The following is an 18,548-nucleotide window of genomic DNA, read 5'->3' as shown; positions in this document are numbered from 1 at the left end:
TAATAAACAAGGTATTATGTCTAAAGTAGCAATAAGTCCTATACGTTTGTCACTTTTTGACATTCGAATGTACTAATAAGTTAGAAGATACCGCATATACAAATGTCACGTCGAATTTTGGTTACAAAGCTCCATTTTGGTTACTTCCACAGAGTACTTTTGAACACTGAAAGAAAAGTTATTTCTAGGTTGAACGCGGCTTACATTACAAATAATTTCTTCTATTCTAACTCATTGACTAGTAACTCAAACTCAAAACTGTAACAATTCTATAGACTGTTGATGAGATTATTTTTTTTAATACAATAGTTATTAATTCAAGATTGACAAAATATTTTTTTTGACATTACACATACAGCTAACCCATAATTAGTCTGTGCTGCTTGCACTTGCACAGATCAGAAAAACAGAAAGACTGCTTGGTTCAAAAACATCAAATACAATTTTGATTTTCAATTTTACAAATTAACGTCGTCTAGCTATTCATTTGAGTTGTAAACTTTCCGAATATTATTACAGTACAACTCCACAGTGATAATGAAAAACATTTGAAATAAAATGCTATGAATTGTGAATAATGAAATACAAATCTGAAAAATAGCCAATGAATATTGTGATAATGTACTGAAATCACTATATGTATTCCAATTTTATATTGTCAATAAAATTTTTGTAACACATAATATTAGAACTGCATTCTGTTTGAAAGCAATATTTTGTTGAATTGGTCGGACTATCTGACATTATATTATGGATCCAAATTCATCTAGTCTGGCTACTCAACTTCATAGATTGTGTTTGAGTCTGTCATCTGACCCTGGTAAGATTACAATTTTAACATGGCCATGGCCAACCCATGTTTATTTTTCATATAAATCACAAGCGTCCCATCCTGGCTTCGCATGGATGCATTACAAATGTTTGAGTTTCTCGGCTTGTTCTATACTATAACATGCCTGTATTACAAATATAAACCTTCATCTTGAAACTATCTATCTATTGCTGAAAATGCATTAGAATATGTTGTGCATATTAAAAGATATAAATTAGTAGACAGTGGCGGCAACTTTGTTTTATATTATGTAAAGATTATTGAATAAAAGATAAGTATAAGAATGTATAATACTTTTACTATTTATTTATTTATTTATTTATTAAAACTTTAATGCACATATACACAATAAATTTGCACATGGTGGACTTAACACCTAGAGGCATTTTTTCCCACTCAACTATAAGGCAAACAGAGATTCATGTGGGCAGTGCATTATGATTAACATATAATACATAAAACTTACATAACTTAATAATATATATACATACATATAATACATATACAAATCAACAATGAAAGTTAGTTTCCTGAAGGAGGAGGGGTAGAGTAAAATTAAATATTTACATGGTATTTTTAATTTTAGAGTTAATTTGCACTCCATATGTATTGGGCATTAGTTCCCCATTACTGTCTTGACAATTTAATTTCATTGGTGGTGTCTGGAGATCAAATGTTCAGGATGTCATAGGATTTGATCAACAGAGAAGCACAGTACTTTAAATATTTTTATATTAGGGAAATGGTTTCAAGCATTTATCAGTATTTATTTTAATGATTATTTTATAAAATCCAATCCTTTTGAAAATTGTAGTAACCTATGATCTTAACTAAGGGCTCTCTTTCTGATACTCAACTTATGGCCTATAACCATAGTAAGGCCCAATTGAAAGAAATGTAACATAATTTGGCACATAATTATACTCTAGTAGCGGCAAGACACATTTTTGTCAAGTATATTGAAACTGCCTTACCAGCAACTCTATAATATTAATGCTACTGATAGTTCTATCCTGGCTGGTAAAACACTGAGAACTTTTAGGAGTCAGCTGTCAATTGTCTAATGTCTTTCACCTAATTTTGACACTAAGTTTTATATGATTGTTTTTAAAATGTTTTCATTACTCCTGTTTATTTAGACTACTAATTTTCATGAATATTATTCAAGACTACTTCAAAGACTTAATATCAAGGTTTAAAAAAGGTGTATACATAATTCCAATATCTTTCTTATGCTTGAAATTATTGAGGAATAGGAAAAGTGGATTTAACTACAAATTACTTAAATGAAATGAAACCATCAATTAAACATTAACTCACCCAAAATTATGTTGTACAAGCTATAATTTAACTTTGTCAAGTTTATATCTGTAGTAGATTTTGTGAGAAGTAGGATCTTACTTTTTTACCTACTTGTATTCATACAGTATATTTTTTTTAGATGGTGCATATGAGTTGGCAGTGTCATATCTATCTTCTACTGCAGAAAAGACTAGGACTCTGCAAGATGAGAGATTGCTCTATCAAAAAATTGTTGCACGACTCAGTCATTCAAGCAGAGATGTGGACAAATTTAATGAATGCTATGCAAAGTTAAAGAATTCCGTTAGTGATCTTATTTTGCTATTTATCTTATGGTTTTGAAAAAATATGCTACAAAACCTTATCCTATTTATTAATACTGCTAGCGATATAGCTATAAAAAACATTGGAATAGTAGTATAGCCATTTTGAGAATACTGTTAATAGTGTTGTATTGCTTTCTCTATATATTTCGCACAATGTATTATTTTCAAATTGTCTTACTACCATAGCTATTCTCCAACCCCCAAAGATCTTATGAAGTCTCATGACGATACTGATGTATATGACTTTAGTCTAAAGGCACCACTACAGGCCGGAACTTTAGCTCGGTCATCGTAATTTCGATCCCTGTTTGAATGGGACTGGGTATTGAAATGGGGCAGGGACTGGGACTGGTGAATGAGATGATAAATTCTTGAAATTATTCATATTGTTACAGTTTATATTAAAGCAGCGAGTGTCAGTATTGTCATTACTATTAGCACTATCAGAGACTGTACATCAAAGTGAATCAACTCACCAGCTGTTTCCTATACCACAGCTTGCAAATACTGTGAGTATTTAAGTTTATTTTAATTTTCCCATTTAATAAAATTCAAAATGAATATTGCCTTAGGCTTTATATTAAAGTATACTAATTTCTCCATAAATGTGGATATCTTACAATACAAATGTTTATGAATTCCTAAAAAATGCTTTTAATTATATCTATTATTATTATTAATGTAATTGGAAAGGTAAATAAGCTTAAGACCCACCTGTTGGTAAGTGGTAACCGTTACCTATGTACATGAACAAGCACCACACATATATAACACTTGTGATTCCACGCATGCATTGCTGTTCTGGTGGACTAAGATGTCATGTCTCTTATCTTGTATTTTTAATACTTAATTTCAATGTAACTAACAATGTTATTAGGTAAATCAACGGCAGAAATAAGGCGACCTGAGGTGTCCACTAATTATAAAGTCTACCTCAGTAACTACAAGATCCACTTAGTTTACGATATATCCAGGGCGAATTACTAATCTTTTTATTTTATATGTTTTCTTTAATATTGATATAGAAATCAACAATTGGTCTGTCTGGCGGACCATCTAGTTCCAGTAAAAGCACAATAGGGTCAATGAGCTGGGGTAGTAACCAACCTAAGCAGCAACTCTCCAATCAAAGTCTCCAATCCAATAATAGTAATCTGCCTCTTGCTTTGCAGTCAACTGGTAAGTTTTTGGATTTTGTTTGTAATCAATGTAAACTTTGTATTAGGAATAATAAGGGCATTATAGTAGAGGAACATATTCACTTGTTGCCAACATTATATTATATTATACAACATCTTTGATTTTATTATTTTCTAACTTCCAAATATTAAAGATAAAAATATTACAATTATAATTTAAAAAAACAAATTACATACATAATTATGTTTTAGTACTACAAATAACTGTATATTCGATTAGTTAGGCCATCGACCAATAGCCTAACTAGTCCAATATACAGTTAGTTATCATAATATTACCATTATTTGTTATCAGATCTCTCCACCGAACGGACGTGCGTCAGAGATGTGGTGCTGGCAGTCACTGGAGTAAAAGTCAGTGGTGCGGGTGGTGGGTCGCGACCTCAGCAGATGTTATACTCACGAATAGCACATCTCGGCTTCCTGCATGACCGATTGAAGGAATTTATTGATCCTGCATCAGGATTGATGCCACAAGGTACACATTAAATGAAGCTAACGTAACAAGTATTAGTACTGTCAAATGGCTGTAATAATATGTATCACGTCTTATATTTACTGGAGATTTTGTTTTACAAGTTTGTGTAAAAGTGTCATTCCCGAAAGCACGAAACATACATTTTATTAACACCATAAATTGTTGTAGCAAATGTACTCGAGCTTTGAAAGAAGCTGATATGAGTTTCTTATTTCAATTGGAAATAGTATATTTCCAATTGAAATAACGTAAAGCTCGTCTGTCTCATTGATATGGTTCGAAGGTTCAAAGGCAATTTTTAAGTACAGGTTGAGTATAAAAATGTATTTAATTTTGTGCAGGTTTAATGGGCGAAGGATTGGTTGCATCAATAAGAGATGAACTCACTGAATATTATCGGAGTGTTGCTCTTCTTCAGTCCCAGGTATCTCAACATTATATCATAATACCATGACGGATATTTATTTTATAAAAAGCTTTTCCTTACACTACAAATTTAATATTGAAAATAATACTGTACAAAATTTCCTATTCCAGTAAGTAGTAAAAAAACGTGGATGCAATAAAATATATATTTTAATTAGACTTGCGAGGGCGACGGCGGCGGCGGTACGTTACGCCGCGTCTGCGTGTGGGCTCAAGAACCCTTACATCGCCTCACCTGGCTGGCTAGTATAGCTCACACGGCCCACCACAAAAAAGGTTTGTGACTATTATTTACTGGTCTATCAATTATCATCAAGAATCATTAATTATGTACTAAAAGTATGCTCATGACATAACAGAAGAATTTTAGGTCGGTGCTGTACGTTTTTGTTCACAATTGAATATTTATAATTTAATCAATATTTTTCACTAACGATTACTCTCACCCTCTATCGCATTCACGTTATGAATATACATTTTCTATCTATAATAATAGTTTTAGTTTACCCGCATAACTTTGTCTGCTTCACACTTGCTTGACATTTATCATTATATTGTGCCCAATTAAGTTATTGCCCATGTGTTATTCTGATGCTAAGCTATATTATTGTAAAGTTTCGTTAAAATCCATTTATTACTTTTTACACGAAAGAGTAACATCCATCCATCCACACTTATAAACTTCGCACTATAATATTAGAAAGACTATTATAAGATAAATACATAAAAAAGTTCGGTCATAACTGAAAGAGATTTCGATATCCAGTTTCAGTTGAACACTAAACGAAATGTTGCTTGTTTAGGAGGGGAGTTGGCGTCGTGCGTACACAGGTTCGTGAGTCACGGCGACGATCGCGTGTCCGCACTCGCGCGCCGCTTGCTGACCGCGCTCACTTACCCGCTGCTGCTCATGCTCACGAGATGGCTGCTGCATGGTTACTATTTATTTTATTACTATTTTACGATGACCGTATAATTGACAGCCTCAATGGTCACCAGATCATTTAGCTTACCGCTTTACTATCAGATGGTTGCGGGTTCAATTCCTCACACGATGCAGACATTTATGAGTTTGATTATTGGCAATAGAATGTATTTAAGTATTTCTATCAGTTGTCTAGTACTTATGACGCTAGATCTGCTTAACTTGGCGCTGTCTGTGTTTTTTTTTTGTACAATAAACGTTCAGTTCTTAACATCAAATAATATCTATTTATGGATTAGGTTATCTTATACCATGACATGTATAAAACGGTGTAATATCGTATACATAATTTTGAATAAGTATAATAACATATACTTAATATCTTTCAACAGGGGAAATAGACGACCCTTTCAATGAGTTTTTCATTGAGAGCAGAAGTGGCGTGCCGATAGACAGAATGTGGCACGATAAATATCGCGTAAGGTAATTAAATTAAATTAAATTATACCCACCGTACATATATTCAAAATTTTTTTTTACATAGTACAGACTAAACTGAACCATTTTTGTGACTAGTTACTTGTCGGCGTATTGTTTAAACACGCAATACGAACGTTTGCATTAATGGTTATATAGGAAATCTTTACTTTATTAAATTTTATATTCTAATGTTTATTATAAATAAAGTTTTATACTTTATTAATAGATATTACTTTATGTGCGGCCTAACAAACAATTTAAATGGACCCATTTATTGAAAGGGTAATTATTTTTTTGTTAGGGAATGGATGGTGCCATCATTTATGTCTCGTGAACAAGCGGCTCAGATTCTAGCGACGGGGAAGAGCGTAGTGTTTATGCGAGAGGCGTGCGCCGACGAGCCGGGCCCCAGTGACCACGCCCATCACCTGGAGGCACTTCTCAAATCACATAGTGGTATGATATATCAGTTGCTATTTGTATATACAATGATCTTATTCCAGAAATTGCTATTAACATATCATAATCTCTATAGTTTACGATGTGTGAATTGTGAACCTCAATATTAGTCGTGACAGTATCAAAGAACATGGGAAATATTGTTTTAAAATGCTAGTTATAAACATTACAATAATAATAATAATATATCAATAACAATAATATTTGATGTTTTATTAGGTATTATATTTACGTGTCCTTTTTTAAGATAAATATAGTCCGTAAATAAACTAATATCCTTTTAGTATAAACTAATATCCTTTTCATAAGAATTTAACTACTGTTTTAAAATTAGACAAAATCTATTTAAAGAACTTCGTGAGACTCGTATGTGTTCAAGCATAATTTTTGTTTTTAACTTGGTGGGGTTATAAAAAGTCGTCTACGTGGGCACTCTCGGAATCTCAGTGGGTATTTTACCAGCCGAGCAATTTGTTTTATAAACTGTGTTTCAATTGTTAGTCTTCTGGTATGTCAACATATGAGTGTTATTACGAGCGATACATGAGAACATGAACATGATTCGTGGTGTATAGAACTGGTATTTACCACTTAGCTTCGATCCTCCGACAGCGTGATTACCGTTTCAATTACTTTAAAACGTCGTTGTAGTCACGCGAATTTCACACAATAGGCAGAAATTGTCACGTAAGGAAAACCTGTAAGTTTTTCTACAGTCACCGTTTGAGTGACGGGACGTGTGGTCAGACCTCGCGGGGAGAGACTAAAGTTGTAGTGCGACGATAATTTAATTTATTATTGAGTTAGTTACAGCGACAGAATCGATGTTAATTTTGCATTCCACGAGTTGATATACAAAAGTTATTAAATAAAAATCCGACACGGGCGTGACATTGCGCACATACATATATACATAGTGGGGGCTACGAACATGACCATGTTGATCGCGCCAATCATAGTTCGCACACGGTCGTTCATCTTCACTCCGCACAATAGCGGATTTGACTTTAGCGTATGCATGTATCATAACTTTGTCCTATGACTTTATTTGATGTCGAAGTTAAAATGCGGTTGAGAAACTGTAAGTTTGTGAGTATGCTACATGTGTGTGCGTGGTACGGTGTGGTCAGGCGGCGCGGCGTGGTGGGAGGCGGCGGGCGTGTGCGCGGGCGTGGCGGGCGCGCACGAGGCGGCGGCGCGGCGGCTGGTGGCGGCGCTCACCACGCACCACCACCTGCTCGACCACCTCGCCGCGCACCGCCGTTACCTGCTACTCGCGCAAGGCGACTTCGTGCACCATCTCATGACGCTGCTGCGGTACGACACCTCTCATCATAATTGTATCCCTGCACCTGACCATGCAGCTCCATATCGTCACAAGTTAAGCAGAGCTTGTGTTATGGATACTATATTTAGTTTGTTACGTACACACTAGACGTAGATACTCTCCTTTATTATACGTAGCAAACAGTAAAATGAAATATAGACATTATAGTTTTTATTATACGAGCTAGTATACATTTTTATAGCTATGATTTCGACCTACTTTGCAGATCCATTGGTCCTATGAGACACATTCAGTGTAATTATTTCTTTAAATGCACACTAAATGTTAAATAGTGTATTCCTAATCATGCGAAGCATGCATCATTCTACACATGCTGTACAAAGTATGTATTTACGAAAAAATTTAGTACGTACATAATTTACTTTGAAATCGCCCAGACCTATACAAACAATCATAATATGTAATGACTAAGTGTAAAACAAAGTCGCTGTCGCTGTCTGTCCGTTCCTATGTATGCTTAAATTTTTAAAACTAGGCAACGGATTTTTAAACGGTTTTTTAATAGATAGAGTGATTCTAGAGGAAGATTTATGTAAATAATACATATACATTTTACACCCAGGCGAAGCCGGGGCGAGTAACTAGTAATGAATAATTCGTTTTGTTTGTATCATGCGAAGAATCGAACCCACGACCATCGGTACATCTGATGCAGTGTGGTGCATCTCTAGACTAAAGACTCCGTCAAATATCGAATCAAATTTATTATCAATACACACTTTGTGGGCAGAATGTTATTTTTTGGAGACCCTGAAATCTTCAAGTGACTAGGTAGTCTAGTATCTATTTCAAATGTTTTTTGAAAATAAGTATTTTTTTCTAATATTAATAGACTTTTTATGTTAGGGATGAATTGAACAAGCCAGCGTCATCCCTATATGTACACAACCTCACATGCACGCTAGAAGCCGCCGTGCGGGCGACCAATGCGCAGTTTGAGCCGTCGCACGTACTGGCACGACTCCACGTCAACCTTTATCCAAACTGTAAGATTTTTTATTGTAATTTACATTTTATAATTGTCAAATACATGTATATAGTAATAAGCGCGAGTCCGCTAGTTATTCGTAAATTACGTGGGGGAGACGAAAAATTGTGACATCGTAACAAGGATGTTCAATGTTTATCAATTGAAGGTGTAGGGCCCCTCCACATCTGGGAACGGTCTTAGATTTTGTAATATTATTAATGGATGGAGGAGGGGTTGGAATTCACTGAAATTGGCGTAACGTGATCTTCTATAAATATGTATATGATGCCATCCGCCTCTTACTAATAGACTATCTCTTTCATGCAACCCCTACTTTTTAAGTACATGGGGTTAACATATTTTCTTGTTTCAATCGCGCTGCTTAGGTGATGGGCGTGACGACTGCGGATGGGACGTGTTCGCTTTGCAGTACCGTGTTGATGGCCCGTTGGGCACTCTGTTCCCGGCGACGTGCGCCGCGAGGTACCGCGCGCTGTTCACGCAACTCTGGCGAGTCAAACGCATCGAGTACAGCCTGCACGACGCCTGGCGCGAACACACTATACTACAGAAGCGTTTGAAGTACATGCCAGGTTATTATACATAAAAAATGTATATGCAATATTTGATTTTAATATATTTAGAAAACAAAATAATTAAAAGATTTCTCATTTGTTAGATGTTTCACGTTACATTGTACTGCATTGTCTTTCACTAGATACACTTTCAGTGATTTTTTAGTATATGTTGGTATCTGGTTATGTAAATGATAAAGACATCGCACTGACTCTTTCTTTGTGGCGAGTTAACCATCTCGCTTTTCTTCACCCCTCTCAAACTAAAACGTACTTAAACGACTACCACTGACTATAATGGTAATATTCCATATTAGGATTTATTTAATTTCTAAGAATAGTTTTACCACATATTGTGATATATCCACATATTGTCTTAAAATAAATAATGTTACAATTTCTTACAATTTATCTGTCTAGCTCACAAAATAATGTAAGTTTACTAATGCCCAAGCTGGTGGTTTAACGGTTTAGCACATCGCCTTATTTCTGATGACCTCGCATGGTAGAAAAATGTGTATTCATGAGTATGATTGTTTGTTTCGGTTTGGGTGTTTTCTATGCATATTATGTATACAAAAACATTTTTATATACACTTGGGACTAGATGGCTGGGATGGATTGGGATGGATGGCTGTGTTATTTGTCCTGAACTTTGGTCTATTTATTTATTATCTGAGAGAAGTAAACCCACGCCACATGTGGAGTCGGTTATGGTGTTGCAGAAGTGTGGGGCCTGATGCGGCGCGTGTCGTGCCTGCGCGCGGAGGCGCTGCGGCTGTGCGGCGCGCTGCAGGAGGCGAGCTGTGCGGGCGCGGAGCCGGCCTGGGCCGAGCTGCTGGCCGCCGCCGCCGCGCGCGACGACCTCGACCGCCTCCTGCGGCTCCACCACGCCGCGCTCGAGCGCCACTCCATACACGCCATGATACACCACACCACACAGGTACCGCTAACCACCACTAAGTCACGTTGGTGGTGTAGCGGTTCAGCACACCGCTTTACTTCCGATGGTCGCGGGTTCGATTCCTGGCACGGTGCAAACATTCACAATACTCACAAACTTTCGCATTTATAATATTATTAAGATAAGATATAAACTTGGTCATAGAAGCCACAATACAACATTTTTCTTTTGTTCTTTTCAGGAACTGCAATCATATTTAGGCAATGTATTAAATGAAACCTTAGCACTGCGCAGTTTCGAAACTACTCTGCACACAGGGATCATCGCGGAGCTTGAACGTCGAGAAGGTATTGAACAGATGAAAGCGGAACGCGTGTCAAGAGGTAATTAAAGATCCCATCAAAAACATAAATGTGAAATGATAGCCGAGTTTAATATTATGATATATGCCTTGATTGTTGACTTCTACGACAAAAGAGGTGAGATCTAAATGGGTGCCAAGTTCAATGGTCTGTCCTGAAATGTATTTATAACAATATAAAATATCATTTCTTCTTATAACTTAGGATAATATACTGTAGCCTAAGTTCTAACTTGGCCAGTTGTCATATACCAATTATTACTTTCGATTGCTAGTTACTACTAATATTAAAATAGGAACCGACAAGTAACATGTTTAGAACTTGCGAAGGCTACAGTATATTTCGTATATGAAAACTAGCCAAGTTAGACCTTAGGCTACAGTATATTATCCTAAGTTATAAGAAGAAATGATATTTTATATTGTTATAAATACATTTCAGGACAGACCATTGAACTTGGCACCCATTTAGATCTCATCTCTTTTGTCGTAGAAGTCAACAATCAAAGCATATATCATAATATTAAACTCGGCTATCATTTCACATTTATGTTTTTGATGGGATATCATTACTTTTTGTACATAAATTATACGAGGTACTTATTTATAACTAAATTAATTTTGATAAATTACTGTATTTTCGTATATTTACGGGGTATAATTGTCTTTTTTTTTGTGTTATTTTCTATATTTTCTTGTAACTTTTAAATGTTCAAGTGCAATGCCAATTCAGTATCAGGAATTTTTGGGCAAATCGGGGCGGTATAACGTCCACAGATGGTTGTACTCTACAATAGAGCTCTCGTGACTTGGATCTAAATTGTTAAGACGTACTCCATCTAAGGTTTTAACTCTGGAGAGTCCAACGTAAACCTGCCCTTTATTAAATATAGAGGAGCCTATGTTGAGAAGAGGACTGCCAAAACTAAGGCCTTGTGATTTGTGGATAGTAATAGCACAGATAATATAATATTACATACAGATACCCCATCCCATACAAGAAAATGGTTCCTTCCTAACTCGGGCTATTCTTCGGGCTATTTTATTTCGCCGCCGTAGGCGCTAGATGTCGCTATATCTGAAGCAGTTCGGATTACTAGTGGGTGATTAGTAATAAAGCATGAAAATAGATGGCAGAGAATTCGGTCTACATGACATCTGTTTTGCAAAGATACGTACATAATAGATATATAACTGTATCGAACTCCTGATTGGGTACAATCGAAAATTCAATGTAGGTATAATATTGTTCGCTGACAGTCTACAGACACGGCTAATGTACCTATGTATCTATGTACTATGTTACAGTTACTTTTTTACATGCCTACTTTTTTTTCTCCCGACGAAGATATGTCGTAACGCGTCTGCACTAAAATCGGGCTATCGGTTAAGGAGCAATAGCTCCTTAACGAATAGCCCGATTTTAATACGGTTTTTTTTATTTAAATTGTTATGTGATAGTGATAGATTTTAGCTATAATCAATTGATGTGCATATGGGTACCTCATATAATTTTCAGTGTATAATTATTTCTCATTATGTAGTTAATTATGGTAAACTGGCAATTTGTAAAACTGAAAATAATATCTGCAAACCATCAATCTGTTATATGTAGGTTCTTTCAGGGATACTACATCGGTGCTAATGACATGTAGGTACTTATTTTGATGTTATACCTATTTGTAGAACCTTCGATATCTACAAACTACGCCTTTACTGCTAGTTTTTTGGTATTTATGTAAGTTGTTATTCAGTTGAAATTAAGCTGCGAAATTACAGGATATTTGGACATAACATCTATGTTCTCCGGAATGATAACGTATGCGGGATATAGCGGGCACGACATGATGACGTAATGCTGCTTAATAATATATGTGTATGTATGTACGTCGGATAGCGTCGTGGTTGGATGGATCGTCAGCTTATTTACCATTTCAGTTCATAATAGTAGGTAGTAACTTTTGACAATATGGATGAAGGAGGGTAACGGTGATGATGATGAGATCAATAATGACTGTTGACGATAGTGACGGTGGTATTTATTTATGACCACCATAAAATTCATCATTGGCAGTATTCTCAACATTATCATCATTGTTCATCATGATGATTGAGATCAAATTAATTAATTGATTAAAAAAGTAGCAAGTATTAGGTAGGTACTAAGTCCTTATATGACTTAAATACAAGGTTCTGGGATGCTGTGATATACTACAGTCTCTAGATTTTGTTTCTTATTAGTATTCCGCAACCAAAGTCTATAGACAGAGAAATATAGATTTACACAAAGTTTTTTGATGTAAATGGGAACTATTATACACATTGCATTAAAAAATATATATGATTACCATCTAATGCAAAATCATTATGTAGTAAATAATTCCTGACATTTTAAATCGAATGAGGTGAAACTAACATTGCATGAACACAACACTTGAAGATCATAAAATTTTTATTTCAGGTAATAAAACACTTTTAAATAATTTATTAATCACAGAATAAACAATTGTTAATAATTTACAATAATATTTCTTTCACTGCTTGTCTGTTATACCACTAAAACTTCAAACACTTCTGTTATTTTTATATTATATTCCAAATAAATCAATATCAAGACATAATATTTCACCAAAATCATTTCATAGTTAATTCCTGGTACACAAAATATTCCTGGATTTGTTGATGAAGCAATATAATAATAATCATGAGCTTAAATCATAAACTTATTTGCAGTCGGTTACACATAATATAATTACTTGGAATTTCTTCTCATCACTAGTCCGTTGCTTTCTTACTTATTTAATTATATTATTAATTGCATTGTGATTAATAATTTACAGATTTTTCTTCTGCTTTTTTCTCTTATTTTTACTTGCATTATTATTTTATACAGTAAAATGTTCATATATATATATATATATATTTCTTATTCTTTTGAACTCCTGTTCTTTACAGTAAAAATGTTATTTATCTTCATCTGAATGACTAGGAGGTTTAGAATATCATCTCTTATTTGTTTAAACTTTGTTCAGTATTAAGTTGTTGATGTCAGGAAAATCTGAAAACAATATCATATACCATGTTACATTTTCATGAACATACATGAATGAATTTACATGAAAGTAACTAAACTGTAACCTTATTAGCACAATAAACATATTATTCATACATCATATTCATTCAGTTCTAATAAAATATAAAAATAATACTACTGTTTAGTACTTTATTTTGATTAATATTTTCAGTATTTCCTCAATCAATCAAAAATTATAAAATCAGTGTTAGTTTTCTTGAAGTTACATTCATAACAATAATAAAAACATAATAATACCACATTAAAGCGGTCACCAAGTACCTATGTTTATTATATTTTAATATGAAAGATACACACGCATACATATGCAAGTTTTTAACAACTTATAGTTATACCTGGAATGAGATAATCCTCAAAGACACGATAGTTTACTAAATATTTGTAGTAGTCCTTAGACACATTTAAATTATTGAGTTTGACAAAAAATAAGAAGTTCAATGAACTCTGAACAGGAACAATTCAAAAGTTGAAGTACCTACTTAACTTAAATGATGAAAAAAGAGAAAAAATCCAATGCTAGTGAAAATATGTTTTAAGCATTTGACTTAAAGTCGTTTATCCTATTCTTTTATTCCTATATTTTATATTTTTAACATTTCATTTATGTTGCCAGTACTCGTTGTCATTTCGATATAATAAAAAAATATGGACCAACCTACGATTTTAAATCGATATTTTTATTTGTGATGAAATCTAATAATATAAATTATGAATAACCTACCCTCGAATGGAGATATTAAAAAACTAATTATCATGAATAGTAGGTACTAGGATCAGTAATATATCATAGTATTATGAATGATTATCGTTTCAAAACCTTGTACAATTTAGTATGGTTGAAAATATCCTTCTACAAAAGCAAAATTCGAGTATTTGTAAAGTTTCTTATGAGTATTTTTAAAAATTCGAGGATCCTCATATTTAGCTACCAATGTCAGTAATTTAGATACCATATAACACTTGTTTATTGAGGTTTCATAAAGGTATAGCTGACCTTATATACTCTATACCACATTCAATTCTCATTCATTAAATTACAATAAGTAGGTATTTATTTTTTTTAATAGAAGAACTATGTCACTAATGTCATTAATTGCTATAATTACCAGGGTGACCGCGTGGAGGTTGATATAATAGAGTACACTTGTATCAGATCAATCTAATTAATATTTCCCTCTTCAAGTTTCGAAGTTATGAGCGAACAGATAAATATATAGTACTTGCATACCTGTCAAAATCTCTCTATTTTGCCGTCGTCGAGTAAAAATTATGCATTGCAATTCGTTCCAAATAAGAGTATAATACAAAATGATGAAATTTTACTGTTTGCAAAGACTAATTAAAAGCACCATCGAATAATGCGTTGTAATATCTTGTTATCGATTATTCGAAAAAATCGATAAATCTATGCATTTATTTTTAATATGGCAACACTTTCTAAATAAGTATTACTGGAATAATATGGTTTTCTTGTTTAGCTGTTTTATATTTACTTAAACTTTTTTTATGTTTAATTTATCATAATAATATAGTAAGTACTTATTATTTGAAAATATAAAATAAACATTTAAAATACGGTGATACAAATGAAAACAGCGCCATCTATGAAAGTATTTTGGAAACAATAAGCCCCAATTAGCAATGATTAAATTGTAAACAAATACAGGGCAACAACAAAATGAGTAAATATATGAAAATTACTTTTCAAAACGCATTATTTCATTTTAACATCTATATATGACTTTTTAAAAATAGATTAAACCTTTTTAAAAACATAGTTTTGGGTTTTAAACGATTACAAAACAATGTTGAATTCCATTCGATACCAATGACGCCATCTAAATCCGTTTTTCGAACTAAAAATGGCTACTATGCCATTGATCCCCACTGGTAATAGCATATGTTAAGCAAATACGGAATTGTTCTCTTTCAACATATACATTATTTAATATCTGAAACTTCGTATTGACACGTTATAGTTCGTAAAGACGATTATATAACAAATTGACTGTTATCTATTGAATTCTCAAGAAAACAATTTGTTACCAATGAGTTCTCATTCTCGAGTTAACTATACATTCCTACTTATAACTATACTAAAATTGTTATTAATTTTTGGTTTAAACTATTGTCTATACCATACGTATTTACTGAAATAATGTAATAATAATATAACCACAAATAATATAAGTATAATTTAAGAAAGCTATGAATTTCGTAGCATAAATCGCAACCTTATAGGTTAGATATCGAGAAACAAAACATTGAGACATATGAGGGCGGCTGCCATTCGCTCGGACAGGTTCGCGTCAACGTTTTATCGCACCGCTCCCACATGGCGCCGCCGCGGCGCCCTATACCGAAATGCCTATTATTTAATAATTATTTATAAAAATAATGATTTTACACTATCGATGTGCTCTAAATATTGAAACAATAATTAATACCAAATCTCAGTTAATAACATAATAAATACGAAATTCGACTATACTCCTAGTTATAAGTACGAGTATATTTTAGACTGAATCTAAATTATAGCAACTAGTGTTTACCGCTCAATGCAATATTTGAAGTTTGCTAGTTATCGACACTGATGTGAAGGGGTCAACGTAAATTGGTAATGATCGACGTTTTCATACAATATTACTTTCCGTCCAGTACAAGATGAGATATTTTCGCCAGGGATCAATGTTAATTGGTGGCCATCGACGTTTTCATAGAATTTTAGTATTCGTCCAGTATAAGTTGAAATAGAATCAATTAAAGTGAAAAATTGTATTAAAATGATAACAATTTACCAGTTTCAGATTTTTTCCTTTATATTCACCTAATTACCTATCTGCATGCCAAATTTGAACTTCCTAGGTCATCTGGAAATGGGTTATAATTTTGATCTATAGTTGATCAGTGACAAAAATGACGATTTTTGGACATTAATATCTAAATAACCGTTTGAGATATGTTTATGAAATTTGGAACACATATTTATCTCGCAAGTCTTAATATGTGAACCAAATTTGACAGGTTTGTGTGAAAGAGTTTTTTGAGTTATGAGGCGGTCAAAAGTGGCTCCAAATGGTTCGTGTAAATATACACACGGTGCTGCTCGCTAGTTTACTTGAAACTCGGCTTGACACGCTACCGCGTGTCTAGATAATTGTATCTGGTCATGATACCCAACGTCATCGTTGGCGATATGTATGTACGACCAGTATTATACGTTGGTTCACTGCTAACTGTAACCCTTTTTTCAGGTGAATATGCATTTACTGCGGCAGATGAGGCTCAAGATAAGGAAAAACGAAAAATTTTTCACCAATTCTTAGGCAGTAGAAAAGCTGATTTGAATGTTTGGGCTCGTAGTTATAGGTAATTTTTATTTTATTTTAGGATGTTTTCTAATGAATATACTTGACATAAGTAAAGATCCTATAATATTATGAAGCTATTTAGGATATGCCGAATTTTTTGTCGTACAGTACAATTTAAAAAGCATTTCTAATTTCGATAGATTTTCTATCATTCAACGTGAAATTTATTTATTTAAGTATATATGTCTGTTATTTAATATAATATATTTAGAACCCACATAGTTTCTCTTTCTTAGTTATTGATCGACGCCTTTTATTGACAATAATTTTAATTTAAATAATTGGTCAGAGTAACAGGTCAATCAATTGTTAAATAATAATGTATTTGCGCAGGGGTCACGTGACGACACTAATATTGAAGCTTGCATTGCACACCGAGGTGTCTCTCCAAACTCTTGCGTTTCGTCTTGACTATAGCGATTTCTATAAGCGCGGTGATGCCAAACTACATGAACCCCTCACCTATCAACATAAGCGACTCAGTGAGATCGGGCTCAATTTAGCAAAGGTAACACATTTTTTTTTAACTTGCGGAAAGTCTTCTGAAATACTATGGGAATTGTCGGAGTCTTATCGCATTAATAACCATCATACGGCGTGACTACTCCAATGCCGGAGTCACGGGGTCGTCTTAGCAATCTACCGCGACTCAGGTGGTGAGCAAACGTAACTCTTAAATCAAGTAACAATTTTTGTTAGTTATATTACAATGCATATTTAATATGAATTTAATTTAATTGTCTTCATTTAATATAGAGTATAGATTTTGCGTGCTTTTTCTCTCGATCAAAAACCCAGTACAATTTTATTTCTACTCTCGTATTGTCATTAAGACTGTTTTGTTGAATTTCTGTATTTTGTCTAACAGAATAAATTGATTAATCGTTCAAGAAAGAAGTGACAATATTGTTGTGAGGAGCCTGTTAACTGCACACCGTGCTTGGGCTTCGTTTGCATCCACGTCAAATAATCTCTATTTAAAAATTCTGCACATTACTGATCAATATCAGTTTGAAGTTTCACATTTAAGATTAAAAGAATTGATTTAATTCGAAATCACGCGTATAATTAGTTGTTTTTAAGTTACTGTAACTAACTAAGGGTTATATAGATTAATAAGTTATATAATATTATACCAACTAAATAACAGCTCTCTTTTAGTGCCATGGAATACGTCATGCAACTTCCTAACGTTAATAAATAATATTTAATTTATCAAAGTGTTTTATTTATATTTTTAAGTCTGCATTGTTATTAATGTTTAATTTCAGATTTAAAAAAGACTAAGTGTATGTAATTTCAGATTTAAAAATTTAAAAAGTAAGTTTTATTTATAATTAAATTTAACACTGTTTCCTCTGAATCACGTAAGACTTTAGGAATATCACAGAACGATACTATTTTTTATATGCATTTGTTCGAGTCAAAATAGTTTTATACTAGTACAACTAGATGGCGCTGTATTTTTGCATACATATTTCTAAAACACGCTAATAAG

The 18,548-nt window shown here is 33.5% G+C and overlaps 1 protein-coding gene across 1 annotated transcript; it reads left to right on the top strand.

The window, feature by feature from the left end:
* The first annotated feature begins 681 nt into the window (after window positions 1-681).
* LOC131844375 (gamma-tubulin complex component 3 homolog) lies at window positions 682-18,237 on the top strand. The gene is made up of 18 exons (XM_059193244.1): window positions 682-820; window positions 2,274-2,437; window positions 2,856-2,969; window positions 3,486-3,639; window positions 3,955-4,137; window positions 4,479-4,561; window positions 4,722-4,839; window positions 5,367-5,498; window positions 5,881-5,971; window positions 6,270-6,431; window positions 7,547-7,744; window positions 8,622-8,761; window positions 9,132-9,338; window positions 10,046-10,263; window positions 10,466-10,607; window positions 16,934-17,048; window positions 17,384-17,558; window positions 17,919-18,237. The coding sequence occupies exons 1-18, from the start codon at window positions 751-753 to the stop codon at window positions 17,949-17,951; spliced, it is 2,499 nt and encodes an 832-aa protein (XP_059049227.1). The 5' UTR covers window positions 682-750; the 3' UTR covers window positions 17,952-18,237.
* The last annotated feature ends 311 nt before the right edge of the window (window positions 18,238-18,548 follow it).

This window comes from Achroia grisella, unplaced genomic scaffold (assembly GCF_030625045.1).
Source record: "Achroia grisella isolate CSIRO2021 unplaced genomic scaffold, CSIRO_AGI_Agris_v1 utg402, whole genome shotgun sequence".
Classification (NCBI taxonomy): domain Eukaryota; kingdom Metazoa; phylum Arthropoda; class Insecta; order Lepidoptera; family Pyralidae; genus Achroia; species Achroia grisella.
Note: the sequence above shows the minus strand (reverse complement) of the source record. Positions and strands in the feature narration are given on the sequence as shown.